The sequence below is a fragment of the Lutjanus erythropterus genome, chromosome 2 (assembly GCF_056507025.1).
Source record: "Lutjanus erythropterus isolate fLutEry1 chromosome 2, fLutEry1.hap2, whole genome shotgun sequence".
Lineage (NCBI taxonomy): Eukaryota > Metazoa > Chordata > Actinopteri > Lutjaniformes > Lutjanidae > Lutjanus > Lutjanus erythropterus.
Genome location: NC_139318.1, coordinates 46,050,567 through 46,067,539, shown reverse-complemented (window position 1 = coordinate 46,067,539; position 16,973 = coordinate 46,050,567). Strand labels below are relative to the sequence as shown.

Genomic DNA, 16,973 nt, shown 5'->3' with positions numbered 1-16,973 from the left:
AACCATGAAAACGGTTTAATTTGATTAACAGATTGAACTGAAAGTCTAAAATAACACTGTGAATCTAAGCTGGGTGTAGCGAAGGGAAGTGTTGGTGCAGCTTCATCGGCTGTAATGTGATGCAGTCAAATCAGCCGTTAAGTGTTGAATCAAGGTTAAATTGAAATGGTTTCACTCTGCAGAATTTGAGAGAACTAACAGACATTAATCCACTTGTGTCATGTGTTGGTGGAGACACAAGTTTCTGACTGAAAGGTTGTCATATCAGTGAATTCACAGGATCACAAACTAGATCTGAAAGACTTCCAGACAAATGTTAGTTATGGTAGTAATAAAGGGATAGTTAGGATTATTTATTATTAAAATAATCTGAACTATCCCTTGAAGGAATATCAATGGGCCTTCATTTCATTTATTTGCACAGCCCATTATCAGTGGGATTTACAGACTTTTTCTGGTGAAGCAAAAGTTCCCTGAAAAGAGAAAAAGGAAGAAGTTGGAAAAAGCCTCAGTACAGAAGATCATCCCTGAGGTGCAGCAGGAGCCGCTGGTGTGAAAATGACAATTACAGAAAGCCGTAGGAGAGCTGTAGTCCAACAGTTAATGATAATTGGCCCAAGTCCTCGGTACACTGGGTGGATTCGGGGCGATGGGGCAAGGTCAGTGGACGGGGCAACATGGAGGACACGTGTGATGGATAATGTCAGAGTGGGCAGTAAATGTTGGTGATTTAAATCAGCTGGAAAGTCTTGGCAGAGACAGAGACAGAGACAGAGACAAAGATGAGTAGAGTGAGTTATTTTTTTTTATCTTCTTTATTGGTATTAAGGAGTTTGTGGGTTTTATTTATTTTCATAGTTGAGGATTTTAAATAAGTGAGCTGTTGCATGTAACTACAGACACACCTCCAAGCAGCTGTGGACAATTATGTGATTATTGTGTGTATTTAAAGGAACAGTTCACCTCAAAATCAGTGTGTATGAGTTGCAGTGTTTTGGAGGTTTCTGCTGTAGAGATGCTTTCCTTCTCTTCAGTATAATGAAACTAAATTGCACTTGGACTGTGGTGCTCAAAGTGCAAAAAAAAGAAATCATGACCCTGTCACTCAAGATAATCCACAGACCTCGTGGTGAGCAGTTTCATGTCGGAACTATTTTTTCTCTGCAGTAGAATTTATCAGAACAGCATGAAACCGCTCAGAACACCACAGGACTGTTGTCATCTAGTTCCATTATATTGAAGAGAAGGCAGACGTCTCCACGGCCGATATCTCTGAACTCTGCAGCTCACACCAGAACCGTCTAGATGGACGATAGAAGTAACACTACAGGCCAGAGGAAGAATATGTGTTTTTGATTTTGGGGTGAACTGTTCCTTTTAGCACTATTTAGCTTTATGGAGAAATGTCCTTGTGACCAAAAACTCTTTTAATAAATCAGTGCGGAGGTGATAAGTGTGTGCAGGACTTTTTCTCTCAGAGACATATGCAGTTAAACCCATGTAGTAAAACTCAGACCGGTGTGTGCCGTGGATCTGCGCTGCGGCCGATAGTGAAGGATGTGGTTGATGTGGACGGCTCCCGTGTGTGAATTTTAATAACGTGTGTGTTCCTCAGGATAAATAAAGGCCGGTCATACTGACTGTGTGTGTAAGAGCTGTTTTTTCCCTGAACTGTGGCTCGGCTGCTGCAGATGTGGAACATTTAGAGGATGGATGGCAATGGTGTGGAAATGATTGGTTCATATGCATTTGCACCGTGTGTGTGTGTGTGTGTGTGTGTGTGTGTGTGTGTGTGTGTGTGTGTGTGTGTGTGTGTGTGTGTGTGTGTCTGTGTGTGTCTGTGTGTGCGCCTGTTGGTTCGCTGTGTGAGCACATGACTGAGTGCATCGATGCATACATCCATCTACTATACATGTGAGTCTAGTCTACATGTGCACGTGTGTATCCATGCATACGTGTGTGTGTGTGTATTCGATCACGTGTGTATCAAGCAGAACATTTTCTGATTACATCCATGTTGTTTATGTTGCCTCCTTCATATCGATGTAGACATAAAGTAGAGTTAATAATTCAATTCTGGTTGTGTGTGTGTATCTGTTTCTGTGTGTGTGTGTGTGTGTGTGTGTGTGTGTGTGTGTGTGTGTGTGTGCGTGCGTGTGTCAGCAGTGGAATCTAACGGAGTACATTTATTCAAGTGATGTGTTTCAGTACAGTTTTTGAGATAACTGTACTTTACGTTTATTTGACGCTTATATTTACTGGTTACTTTTTATATCAAAAAAATATATGTGATGTGCTGATATGATATAATTCAGTAATATCCTGCAGATCCACCCAGTTATACACAAAGTAAGGCTCAACCGATACTGGATTTTTAGGTAACGATAACGATGTAATGAATTAAGAAATTTCTGATATCAATATATCAACTGATATTGCAATGATCCCTCACATGTGGTTATAAAAGCCCTGTGACAAACATTTTAAAAGGAGGCGTCCTGTTTAACAGCTCAACAATAAACTTTATTGTCCAAAAAGACATCAGGTCCTGGTAGGTCAGTTGTTGGAGTGCTGACTCAGCAGCAGGTTGGGGAGTTTGTGGCTGGGGCAGGGCCTTTCTGTGCTGAGTTTGCATGTTCTCCTCGTTGGTTCTCTCCTGGTTCTCCAGCTTCCTCCCACAGTCCAAAGACATGCAGCATAACAGGTTAATTGGTGACTCTAAATTGGGTGTGAATGTGAGCGGCGTCTGTGTTTCAGCCCTGAGATGAACTGGCGACTTGTCCAGCATGTAACCCGCCTCTCGCCCAATGTCAGCTGGGATAGGCTTCCCCACCCCCAACCCCACCCATCAAGATTTGCAAGTTACGGACGATGGATGGATGGATGGATGGATGGATGGATGGATGGATGGATGGAGGACAATATTGGCTGATAATATCATCTAACCAATAAATCTGTCTGGCTCTGAAACATTATCAGTAAAAAAGTATCTGAAATTGGCTCCGTATTGACGCTCTACAAGGTTTAAATGTTCTGTAAACTATAATAATATAACATTTCACATTTCAAACATTTCACACAAAGACATGAAGTATCTTTCACTATGTTGTTCAGTCTAAGTAGGAGAGAAGTGTGATCTGTGCACAACTTTGAATTGAATCAAGGCGTGTTTAGCATTTATAGACCTGCTGTGGGTGTTTTCAACACAGGTTTGACACATTTTCTCAGAAACTACAGTTCCCAACTCTTTCTGCCAGTCCTCCCTGAAAGAGTTTGTTGATGGACTATTTAAATTCTGCAGAATATTATAGACACTTCCATGTGTGCGAGTGCATGTGATATTATTTGTAGTAGTATGCACTGGAAAATGCGGCTCCCCTGAAAGCCACGTCATATAATTCAAACCCTGGCTGCAATTATAGGAAACAGAAGAAATGTGAAGTTGTGAGCTCAGGTTTCTGCTGCAGTTGCTAAAAAAAGGCAAGGTGATCATTAATTTAGACATCTCTTAGAGAGATGATATTCGTCTCCCTCCTAAGTATATTTTAGGGGCTTTAATGATAGATAACACCTGAGACCAAACTTCTGGATTATTGGATTAATCCCATCAATGCCTTTTTTTAACCTTTGTTGGACTCTGAGGAGTTGCTTCATCTGCAGCCATGCAGGCGTTCCATCCAGGTTTCTGCCAGGAGGGCAGCCATGTGAGACGGAGACTAAGTTAAATGGACAGCTAGATAGTACAATTTAAATTGAGGAAGACCAAATCCACCTTCACTCCTACCTTTACTTAAAGAGGAGTAGGTTTTTATGATTTCTGTTGAGATAATGTTATTTTTGATGTTATATTTTGTGGTTATGGCAGAGGAAACACTACCACTTTTGTCCACAGGGGGCTCCAAAATCAACAAAATATGAAATCTCCTGTACTTCTGATTTCTTCTCTGAGTACTTCTTCCATCACTGCTGTGTGTCTGTGTGTGTGTGTGTGTGTGTGTGTGTGTGTGTGTGTGTGTGTGTGTGTGTGTGTGTGTGTGTGTGTCTGTGTGTGTCTCTGTGTGTGTAGTTTCCCCCACAGATTCACACATTCCTGTGTCTGCATGTGTGTGTGTGTCTGTGTGTAGGTGGAGTGTGTGTATACTATGATTTATGCATGAGTGTGTGTTGTATTAGAGCCTGCTGCCACCTAACGGAAAGTTATAAATGACTCTGGATGGTGTGTGTGTGTGTGTGTGTGTGTGTGTGTGTGTACATATATCTTGTGTGTTTGTGTGTGTGCTTGTTTTGGACACCCTGCATCTCTCTCTTTGTCTCAGTGTCTCACTCTTTCACACAAGAAAAAACAACCAACAACAACGAAACAGAAGCTACGACTGAATCTGAAAACCACAAACTCAATCTTTATTTGCACCTCCACCCCCACCCCCCGTCTACCACCTCCTCTCTCTCTCACACACGTACAGTGACACACTCCTACTGTTTGGGGAGAAATACATATTTATTCTCTTTTGTTGTATTTGTTTGTTTGGTATCTCTGGGGGATTAGAATAAATTGTTTAGTTTAAAGAGTTGGACACAGTGTGTGTTGTGGGGATTTGTCGGTCCTCTCTGCTGCTGTTTGCAGGGAATTGTGCAAATATTAGCAAGAAGCCGAGAGTTGTTTTTTCTTGTGTGGGAGTATACTCTGAATAATAAAGAGTATATGAAGAGCTGTTTTTCATATAATGAGATACAGTATTCTCCAAGAAACACATGTGGAATTCAAATCTGCATGAAGCCACAAAATTATGACAAATTCTGGAAATCATACAGTAAGATTGTCTTCTTATAGATAAAATCCTGTAAAGATGAAGTTCAGGTAGTGATATATGGACTGTAGTATGACTGGGATTAGAAAATACTAAAGTATTAGTAATGCCTTGAATTTGATGAGTGTTTGGGCTGGATATGGTTTAAAAATTGTGATACCAGTACCAGTACCACCCTTAAAGTGATACTGTTACAAACAGAGTGCATCTTTCTGCTCTGAAGTTTTCTTCATGTTCAGTTACATGAGGTGCTTCATCATGTTGGTCATATTCACAGTTTTTCCTGAAATAGTCCTTCCACATTTTATGCTTTTATTTTTATCAGGCACCACAGGCGTGGAATTAAGCCATACTTTCAAACATGTTGGCTGCAAAACTATACAAATAGTCTTTCCCCCTCCCCCTTTAGATCTGGGTGTTAAAAGGATGGGAGGCACGTATTGTTTAACTGGTGAAGTTTTGATACCACATGGTACTGGAGTTATTTCAGTCCATACCTAAAGGTATTAAGTACTGATACTCAGCCCTAATGTGTGTCCAGATATGCTGAATTTATTTACCGTATCGTGCAGAATTACAGATACATGTATACAAAATGGAAAAAGTACTGATTCAACTTCTTTACTCAAGTAAAAGTGTAAAAGTACAGGTTCCAAAAGTATAAAAGTAAAAAGCCGCCCTCTGAAGGATATTTATGCCAGGTGTTTTTTCTCCGCACTTGAGTCTCTGTCTCTGTCTTTTTCATCTTGTCACGTCTTTTATGTTGTTTTCATCTTGTTGTGGCCGTCCTGCGTGTTATGTACTAATAGATATACCAAGGAATGTTCCCTCCATTTAGGTTGACGTCAGCCTTGATGTTGGGAAGGAGGCGCACAATGACGCGAAACAAAAATAATTAATGATGAGCCTGTTTTGAAAATGTAAGGAGTTGAAACTACAGTTGTTTGTATTAACATGTAGGGAGTAAAAGTTGTTAAGTAAAGTGATCAGATCTGATAAATGAAACTGAGACAATAATACAAAAAGCATTCTTTGCTGAAACATTTGTTATTTTTTGTTATTTTTGACTAAATAGCGTTGAATTATCAGTCAAATTCTAATTTCTGATTCATAGTTTCAAAAAGCAGATAATCTGGCAAAAATCTTACATAGAAACCTGAATGAGAAACAGTTTCCCCACTTGTCATGTATTTAAAGGGAAAATTCACCACTTTTCGTGTGGACGTCCGGTCAGTTTGATGGTAAATGTGTCAGCTGAAGCAATAAACTCTTCAGCTCTGCTGTGTTGACTGAGAAACCTGAGTTCTCCTGCTCACAGAGCTGTGCCAGCAGTGCCTACATGTACCAGGATGCATTGCACATGAGCTTCTGACACCCACGGCCATGTTGCAGCGCATCACCACCCTCGCCTTTAGTTATTACTTTACTGTCCGAAACGAAGCATTAAGTGACAGAAATATTCGTCTAGACGCCTCCTGGTTACCCAGAGGAGGAAAGTAGAAATCTGAGCTGAGAGAGTTTGTAGTTCTTCCATAACGCCAACGACATCCAGCATCTGTAATTAAAGACGTCCTGTTGTCCCAGGGACAGAAAATAACACCCGGGACACAAAGATGCCGTTCCTGGGACAACTCTGGGGCAGTAGAGAAACTCATTATGGAATATGCATCATTTTAATTGTTAGGTTTGGAAAAATGTGAGGTGGCACCAACACAAACGCACTTACACACCGTCATGGTGTTGAGAATTAAGTCAGAAAGAAGTTTGCAGTAACAGTAACTCAACCAGAGACTAAAAGAATGATGAAAACTGATTATGACTCAGAGGGTGAGTTCAGTCTGTTATTTATATGTAAATGCAGAGAACAACTAGCAGAACGTCAACTGTGGACCAGAAAGAGTCGATGAAGAGATGAGAGTTACTGAAACAAAGAGTTATCGGACATTGAGGAAAACAGGTCATTTCAGGCCATGACTACATCACAGTGACATCACTGTGACATCACTTTGATATCACTGGATGCAGGAAGAACAACAGACTTTGTAGGGGAAGTCGCACACAAAGGAATTTATCACTTCAACTGACACATTTACCATCAACAGTGACTGGACATCCACATGAAAAGTGGCAAAGTGACCTGCTGCAGGTTACATTTATTCATTTAGAAGACACTCCTATCCAAAGAGACGTACAAATGAGGTAATTCTCTTGAAGCCTTCGAGAATTAGACACAGAACTAATTCCATCCAACTGGAGTGCCATGAGTTTGCAGGAGCATGAAGACGGTGGGATTTTTTGGAGAGAGAAATAGAAAGTGAAGGATGAGGTGAGAGTGAAGGAGTTTATTAGAGGAGTAAATACTCTCCAGTGATTTTTGAAGACAGAGTTTAGTAACTCGTTCTACCACAGAGAGAGCACACAGAGTTTGGATGGAGATTTCCTGCCTCGCACTTGTGACTGCCAATCTACCACAACAATATCGTGGTAAACTGGCAGATCGTAGTGAACTGGAAGGTTTATAATCCCTGAATGAAGGAGTTCATGTACGTAGGTGCTCTGCTTGTGGAGCATTATTGATTTTTCCTCTCACCTGCAGTGCTGTTTATCCACCTAGATACTGTTCTGGCATTTAGTTCGTTCTGGAGAGATCAGCTGTAGAGATGTCTGGCTTCTAGATGTGACTTGGCTTGTGGTGCTGAAAGCACTAAAAAATACACAAGTACAAACTAAACAGCACTGTCACGTCCCAGTTACTCAAGATAATCCACAAACCTTGTTTTGAGCAGTTTCATATAGGACCTATATACCCTCTACCAAACTACATCCACCAGCTGCATGGCCACGCAGAAGGAAGCGTGCATCGACTCACGGATCAGAGGCCCAAGTTCATGACAGTGCAGGATGTAGACATTCATGTTGTCCTCCTCAGCTGGAGATGCACACTTTCTTCTGCACAGTCATAAAATTGGCAGGTTTAGTTCAGTGTGCCTTAATTCAAGCAGCGACACAGATGGATGTGTTTACTGTTAATGCACTCTGTGACAGTATGGACTTTTTCTTATTGACAAAGCAACATACCTCTGCAGGATGGAGGGTTACCACGACTGCCTCAATAATTACATTTTATCTGACTTTATTGAAGGATACTGTCATAAATGTAGCTCCTTTAAGAAACAGGGAAGTGCACGGTGTGTGTGGCGTGCAAGTTAAGGAAAGCAAGCAGCAGACTGATTTGCTGCTCATAGCGGAGAAGAAATGAAACTTTGCTGTGTGGCAGTAAATGTACAGTTCGGGCTACAGTATGTCAGTTAATGAACACTGCAGGTTCTCAACACAAAAAAACTCACATTTTTTGTTTCCCATCTGCTGGAAAAGTGACAAGGTTAGTCCTGAAGTAAGCTGAGCAGAACAGGCCGCTAATGCTAACATTAGCCTTGTACCTTTACAACGTCAGCATCAATGTGTTCATATCCCTTTCAGAAGCCATGAACTGCAGCGTCTCTTTTGGAGACTTGAAATCAATTGTTAGCATGTTGTTAGCTGCACACTGTCAGTCCCAGGATGCTTGGGATGAGTCTGTCAGCCAATCAGAGGCTGTGTTCCTGACTCCCAAACTCAGGTGTATTAATAAATCAATGCGCTGATCTCCACATGAGATTGACCCTTCAAATTAAAACTTGCCAAGATGACGGTAATGAGCTCAGCCCCGCAGTAGGCGTGGTGATGCGGTTCTCGCAGCCCTAACAAAGCGTTCACCGCTAAATTATTGGGGCGGCAGAAGCTCAGTCTGTAAGGACTTGGCTCTGAAACCGAAGGGTCGTTGGTTCACAGTACGGAGTGTGGACCAGCTGGAGAGGTGTCAGTTCACCTCCTCTCTCTGATGCATGTCTATAGGGCCTGTTTGTGCATGTGTGTATTTTGGGCCTGTGTGTGTATAACAGATAACAGAGTATGATTAAGAAAATGTGCCTTCTTCTTCTGAACTTGTTACAGCAACACTTACACATCGAACAGAGTTGTGGTAGTTTTGTTGGCCTGTAGTATTAACCGTTATGTGTGAAAGATCCAGATCTCTTTTACCATCCAGTTCATCCATGATTAATTCAAACACGATGGATTTTATTGAGGTAAGTCATCCCACTATTCTGTGCAGTGCGTCTGTCAAGGACGAGCAACACTCAACAGTCTAAATTGAATTTCTGAAAGAGGAAGAAGTAAAAATCAATCAGTATCACATTCTTGATGCTACAGAACTTCCCTGTATTGACAAATGTTGTGCAAATTGCAGCACAAACCAAAACTTCTCGAAAGATAAATGAGCTGGAAGTTTGTTTTGGTTTAAAATAACAGTACAATAAGTACAGTTGGAACACAAAGCTGCGTTCATCTGTTCTGTTTTCAGATGCGTCATCCTCACCATCCTGTTGTGTTTATGTCAACACTGAAAATCAGAAAATGTCAGTGGATTAAGTGTGTGTGCTGCTCAGTCTGTTCACAGTCACTTATGATTGGAGGAATCTTCTAACACGCCTGAGCCTTAACTGTATTAATGTCAAGCACGGCATTATTGAATAAAAGCATGTCAGCTTAGTCATATTCCCCAGGATAAATACGGGTTAAAGAACAGAGTCGCTGACACCAGCAGACAATATTTTGCTGTTCCCTGAAGCGAAAAAGGCTGAGACACGCTGCTTTAGAGTTTGCTCACTGCCGGTTACTCCGGGGGGAGAAGAGAGGAGGCATGAGGAGAAATCTGAAAGAGTTTTATCTCTTTCAGAAATCCCCCGAGCAGATTGAGCGAGGGCATCGGGGGCAAATCGCTGGTGGAGTTTGTTAACCTTGGAGTCGGGCTGAGCAGGATATGCAGATGAGGTCACAGCGATTTCCAAGGCCGAGATAATAATATTTGGTTGATGTGCTGAACTTTTAACCCTTTAGATCCCAGAGTTGCCCCAGACTTCCCGTTCTGTATTTATATATCAAGGGCCCAGGAACGTCTGTCATTTTAAAATCATCCCGTCAGTAGGGACAACTGACCGGGTCGTGACTTTTCCACTTATAAAGTCAGTTATTTTTCTCATATTAAGTTGCCAAAAAACACAAGCTACTGCCACGTTACTGATGTTTGTTCTTATAACATAGCTGTGTGGAGTGAAGTGGGGGACATTTATCTTTTATTTTGAAAGTCCAGCGTTATCCAGTGAAGGATCAGTTGTGGTCAGACTCTGAATGTTGACTCAGAAAGCAAACTGAGAAATTTTTTGGATCCTCGTTGTTATAAAATTGACTTGAAGTTACTTTCTTTTCTTTCAGGCAGATTCCTTCACAGCTACAACTGGTGTTTTTAGAAATATGCTTAATTAAACTTCATCCAAAAAGTGACAAATTACACAGATTTGGTATCAAATTAAAGAGGAAACTGTGTTTCTTCAAATGAAAAACACTTGTAATTGTCATTTACTTCTCTGTTTTGAAGACAGAGCTGTTAGTTCGGGCTGAGTCTCGCTGACCTGCAGCAACCTTACAGAATTTAAATATATGTTGGGAAGTTCTGTATAAGTTGCTGTAAAAATGATCTCACACCACATTCTTGTAAAGGCAATGAAAGAAAATGTGACGCTCTCAAATTCACATGATAATTTGAGAACTTCAGTGCTACACTGTAAAAAAAAATAATAATTTCAAGGCAACTGACTTCACTGAATAAGACTCAAACTAAAATAAGTTTCTCCGTCCTATAATCTCTTTGAAATAACTTACTTTTCTTTCTTAGGAACTTAAATCTTTGAGTTTTAGAAACCCCCCAATCGTTCACAGTGACCCGTGGACCTGATTTGTCATTATTTGAGTGGCTTGACAATCAAATGGTTGCAACGGAAAATGTTAAATCATTAACCAGTATTAACCTTCACTTTAAAAAAAAGTTTTTAAAACTCAAAGATTTAGGGTTTTTTGTTTTTTTTAAGAAGACATGAATTATCTCAATGAAAGATTACAGGTTGGGAAACTTTCTTTTAGTTTATTTTAAAACGTAAGAGTTTGAGTTTGATTCAAAACTTAAAAAATAGTTCAGACACTTGTCTTGACATTATGAGTTAGAAAGTCAGAACAGATTTAATCTGAAGCTTCGTCTCCAGACCAGCCGGCGTGTCAGAGATCACCGACACCCTCCACTCGTTTCTCTGTAAATTCTCTTCAGTGAAAGACGTCTTTATCAGGGGGACGGTATAAATACACCAACAAGCTTTGGGACGCCCTCGTCTTTCTCAGGCACATTCGTCATGATGGATATTACAGTGAAATAAATAATATTTGTCCAAAAGATAATCTCAAACACAGCGGTGACAGAGATGTAGGTGTAGGGCACTGAGTAGGAACACTCATTACATTCACAGCTTAATACGCTTGATAAAGGAAAAAATGATTAATTGAATAAATAAGAACTCACTCCCACCTCCTTGGCCACATTTATTTTTTGTATTTTTTTTATTTAATATTCTTAATCTGAGTAGGTCCTGGTTTTCACAGGGTCGCTGAAATCACACAAGTCAAAGTCAAATCAATCTCAGGTTTCTCAGGTTCACAGCAGCGTGTTCGCTCCAAAATACATGTAGAAGCTCTAATTTCATCATGTGTGCACAAAAATAGTCTGTTAGAAATAAGAGAACAGAACTAACATTTGTATGTTGGTATGACTGTATTTTGTCAGTCAAATCAGATTTTGCTGTTTTGTACAAAAAGATCAGTGCACCAAACTAAACTCCTTTATCAGCCTTCATCAGTGTGTTTTACCAGTAAGACTCTTCTTAGTCATCTGTGATGTGAAAACATCAAATTCTCTCACAGTCAGAGAGTAAAGCTGAGCGTCTCGTAGTTCAGGTTTGAAATCCGCTGCGCTGCGGTGTCTGACAGCGCGTCACATGCGCTCTGATTCCATCACTCTTCTTCACCTGTGAGATTTATGGTTTGTGGTGTGGTAGCGACTTTGATTATTTTATTATTTGCAATTTATTGAATTTTAGAAAGACATAAACAAGGAGTAATATATACTTTTTACGACTTAAGAAATGACATTACATGTTAGCTAATCAAAAAGGAAAATAAAATATGAGAAGATAAAAATAGAAAAGTGGCTGTAAATAAGGAAGGAAGTAAATGAAAGCTGTTCAGTATGAGATTCAGTCTGTAAAGTTTATTGATCTGTGTATAATGAAACCACATTTCATTTCACTTTCTCTCATCAGTCAACCATCAATGTGCGTCGTCACATGGATGTTTTTTAATAATGTGTACCAGCTGATATAAACATATATTTATGATTCTCTTTGTTTTTTAATCCTGCATTGAAATGTTCTCCCTGTGCATTTTTCCATCTGTTTAATCCTGTCGCTGTAATCCACATGACTGACAACAGAAAAACAAAACATGTTTGACTTGAAGAATCTCAGTTAACTGAAGCTTCTCTGACTGATGATTTGAATCTTCAGCTCTCGTCTGCGGCGTTTCCTCCATCACAGACACAAGAGGCCGTGTGGTTTGTAAGCCTCAGTGTTGGAGGGCTCCTCCTTCACGCTGATGGGTTTGAAAAGACACTTGATGTGGTGGACCCTCCACACGACTGTGCAAACTGAGTGAGGGGGGGCGGGGGAGTCGGACTGGAACTGAACCAGAGCCTCTGTCACAGATACTAAACCATCGCTCTGAAGTCAAAGACTTAAAGTGTTTGTTCTGTTTATGTTTCCAGTGAGAAGTTCATGGTGAGGCTGAACAAGAACGGAGGACCGAAGAATCCAGAGAAGGTGGACCGGCTGTGTGCCCTCTTCACGGTAACACACACACACACACACACACACACACACACACACACACGAACTGTGGCGAGTACACTTGAAGAGCTGTGAGTGTGAATCTAAAAGTTAGGATGTATTGCCCCCTATTGCTCTACTGCAGAATCATCCTGGAGATCATGAGGCTCAACAACCACGAGGCCTCTTCACACAGTCAGTGAAACTGGAGTCTCTCTGGACCAAACTGTGAATCATTTTTTATTGCATTCACAGAAAAATCATTCAGTGACCACATTTTCCAAAATTCATAAACTCTTTTCTCAGTCGTGTTCCTGCAAAACACTGTTTTCAAAACTGTTAAAACACACTGATGGCAACTTTATCACATTTCTATAGAAACCACACAGACACAGTTTTGTACAATGTAAATATTAGTTTTAGCATTTATTTATTCAGTTTTTACCCACCACCTCTGAAGAATCTGCACAATGTACATAAGCTTAATCTATTTTAGAACTATATTTATGTTTTATATTTTTATAATTCTGTACTGTAGAAACCATTCGTAATTTCATTGTACCTTACTATAATGACAATAAAGATCTTTCTGATTCTGATTCTGAAACATATAAATATATAAAATCTGAGCAGAATATTTACTCTGAGATGAAATAATAATTAGTCCAAACACAGCTGAAAGCCTGCAGATATCCTGTTTTCAGTCTGGTTACAAAACAGACCGAAGGAGACGGTGCAGAGCTGCACAGAATGAGTGATCATGTTTCTGGGTGATTATTATTGCTGCCCTGCAGTTTCAGGAATTTGTTTTGTGATTCAACTTTTTTATTTTGTAGAAATGAATTACTATATGCAAGGTCACAGAAAAAGCAAAGGACACTGAAGACATTTTTTAGTGCAGCCAATAAAGTAAAAGTTGTTATTCTTTGATAAAATGTAGATTTATGATTTATTTAAAAAAAATCAAACTTGGAGGATAAAAGTTCATTTCTGTAATACTCCCTGATGTTTTAGAGCAGTGTGTTCTGAATAAATTGCTGCCAGTGTTTTGAAAACTCATTTTCAGACATGCGAGTCTCTCATCCGTGAGTAGATGCACAGTAATAAAGTGCAGAGGAACGTGGAAGTGGAAGTGGAATCTACTTGACTTTTGTTGTTTCACCTCCACGTCCTCTGCCTTCTTTTCTCTGTGGTGTGATTAATTTCATTTATCAGAGCCAGAAAACATCAGCGCTGTATTTGAACTGTGCTTTTTCTTTCACACGTCGACAAATTCATAACAAGCAGATTATAGATTTATACAGATAAAAGCAGCAAAGCCAATCAATGAAGATCAAGAAAAGTTCTCCAATAAAAGTAAGAAGAGATTTAAAAGAAGTCATTGATTCTGTTGACCTGATTTCCTCAGGCAGTTCGTTCTGTAGCTTCGGGGTTCTGACGGCAGAACGCTCTGTCACCTCCAGTGTTCAGCTTCACCTCGGGAACAGATAAAAGTCCTCTGCCCGAGGATCTCAGGAAACACACTGGCTCGTAAGCAACAAAAGCTGAGCTCAGACTACAGGAGGTTCAGGCGGATTTACCTCAGATTCAGAGGATCCAGTTTTACACCTCCTGAACTGGTCCACGGCTCATCAGGGCCGCGTTAAAATCTGGATGATCACATCAGTACTTTACAGCGGGACCACGACAGCCAGTAAGTGTACATCGTATGTCTCCAGTCTGAACGGTGGAGAGGACGTCATGTAGTTTCAGGACAACAAGCGATGCCTCCTGAGAGGAGATCGTGTTGCTCAGGCCTGACGGTGACACCGCATGTTGTTTGACATGGACTCAACTCTTCAAATACTCTGTTTTATGTGATTTTGCTGCTCTGTCCTGGACACGTCACATCTCCCGGAGGTTTCTTCCATTTTTTTCCCTGTCTGTGGGACAGGAAGTGTTGCACAGCGTACAGATTGTAAACCTCCCGAGGCAGATTGTGATTTGTGATGTTGGGCTGTACAAATAAAACTTGACTTGACTCACTACAAGGAGACGAAAGCAGCTGATGGTGTTGCAAAGGACGGTAAACTTTCTGGCCCTTGAGGCTAACGTTAGCTAGCATACTACTGTTGACAGGTATTAAAACTGACAGTTAAAATCTCACCTTGAGTTCTCGCTGAAAAATAGACAAGATGTGTTGATTGGTTAGAATTTTAAAACCTGCAGAAGAGGTCAGACATATAACGTGAAGACCATGAAGAGCCTCGAAACTCAACAGTAAGAACTTAAAATCGATTCTGTATGAGTGATTCATACTTTCATACATTCAAGTCAGTATTATTAATGAAAACAGCATCTTGCATCTGTCAAGGCAAAGCAGAAATGTGAAGAGACAACAGCTCTATAAGAATCCGTCAGGATGCCGTCGTGCTTCAGGGGTGAAGATGTCGACCATGAACCCTGTCAGCTCTCTGCTGCGTCTAATAAAGGCATAAAAGACCCCAAAAATAACAAGAATTTAAAAAACATGACATGTCTTTGTCTGGATTTTTAAAAATAACCGAGAACGGTGTGACGACCCTGACCCTGAGATCAGGTCATCTCAGTCACACTTTGGGTAAATATTTCAAAAGTAATGAAATCCAGAGTAAGAAAACATCAGTTCTGAATCTATCTGTGGTTTTTTTTTTTATTTCTCTTGGACTCTGCAGGACCTGAGCAACAAAGACATGAAGAGAGATCTGTACATCATCTCCCAGGTCATCAGAACAGGTAAGACGCTTGACTTCACTTGATTGTTTGGACTGTCTGAGATCATTTCTTGAGTATTTATTCTACATCAGACTGTGATCAATAATGCATAAAAGAAGGAAACTTGTTAAAGTTGAATATTCTCACAGTAACCAACATTTTCAACCTCAGTTTATGTCAGAAACTCATTCACACAATAAATAATTTCAGCTTTTTAAATCTGCTCGTCTCGTTATCGTCCAGCTCAGAAACAACAGTGTGCTGCTGAATGAATGTGATTCTTGTCAATGTCAAGTATTTCTCTCCATATAATTTCCACTCACACACACACACACACACACACACACACACACACACACACTTCCTGTTACAGGACGTATGCTGTTGAATGACAGTAAGAAGGGTCCTCCACATGTCCAGTACCGCCGACCGTACGGCTGTGCTGTCCTGGCCATGAGCGACGTGCTGCAGACCATCTCAGAACTGAAGGAGGAGAAAGACTTCGTCCTGAAAGTTTACACGTAAGTGGCTGCACAAAAACACACATACAAATACACAAAGGAGAAATCTGTATTTTATTTACTCTAATGAATACTCAGAAATTTCCATTCAAGGCCAGAATAACTGTTTTATAACTGTGTTTTTTATGTCCATTTTTACATTAATCAGAGTTCAAGTTAATGCAGAATTTTCCCCTGAATTATTAAGTGTTTGTTTATGAGTCTTGAAGGAATTATTAATAATCTTTTAGGAGGAGTAGATGTTTCTAACTGTTAAATTGAGTAAAATGTTAATGGAGTTTGGCAGCAGGGAGACAGGCAGTCCCTGAACTCATCGTCCCGAGTGTATTTCCAGAGCTGTGGGTTTTTGTTTTCAGGATAACGGGCTGAACTTTACATTGACAGACAGCTGACAGAGTTGAGTTGACTTGTTAACTGTCAGATACAAAACACAGTCTTACAGGGGCTCTGGCCCCGTTGTCCCCTGCTGGAACAGGACGTGTTCAAGATGAGCGTGATAGAAAGAGTCAGAGACGGAGAATAAAGTGGGTGACATACGATATATTTTCATCAGATTTTTCTTATCTTTCTTCTCCGCTGACCTTTCTCTTTCTCGCCTCCCTTCGTCTCTTCATTCTTTAATTCCTGAAACTTTTCACCCTCTGATTTTCTCTCTGACATTTCATTATTATGTAAAGGACAGAATGAGAGTTCTCATGAGCTACAGACAGTCACTTCACTGTTTTGTCCGTTGTCTCTGCAGTCTTATAATGCCATCAGCACACACACACACACGCACACACACACACACACACACGCACGCACGCACGCACGCACGCACGCACGCACGCACGCACGCACACGCACACACACACACACACACACACACACACACACACACACACACACACACAGCTGATGGCAGACATTAGGGAATCCCCCTCGGCTGAAACTTCTGAAGACTTGCCTGCAGGAGCCCCGCAGTTCTCACAGTCACAACATGATGTAACCGTGTGTGTGTGTGTGTGTGTGTGTGTGTGTGCGTGCGTGCGTGCGTGCGTGCGTGCGTGCGTGCGTGCGTGCGTGCGTGCGTGCGTGCGTGCGTGTGTTTGAGGGCTCACGCCAAC

The 16,973-nt window shown here is 40.8% G+C and overlaps 1 protein-coding gene across 3 annotated transcripts in view; it reads left to right on the top strand.

Moving 5' to 3' along the window:
• LOC146332315 (dedicator of cytokinesis protein 3-like) overlaps positions 1-16,973 on the top strand; it is a 287,446-nt gene that overhangs the window by 221,307 nt on the left and 49,166 nt on the right. For all 3 annotated transcript variants that reach the window (XM_084741209.1, XM_084741201.1, XM_084741194.1), the window contains 3 exons: positions 12,553-12,634; positions 15,307-15,367; positions 15,720-15,867. In XM_084741209.1, coding sequence (XP_084597335.1) covers positions 12,553-12,634; positions 15,307-15,367; positions 15,720-15,867 — 291 coding nt within the window. The remainder of the gene's footprint in view (positions 1-12,552; positions 12,635-15,306; positions 15,368-15,719; positions 15,868-16,973) is intronic.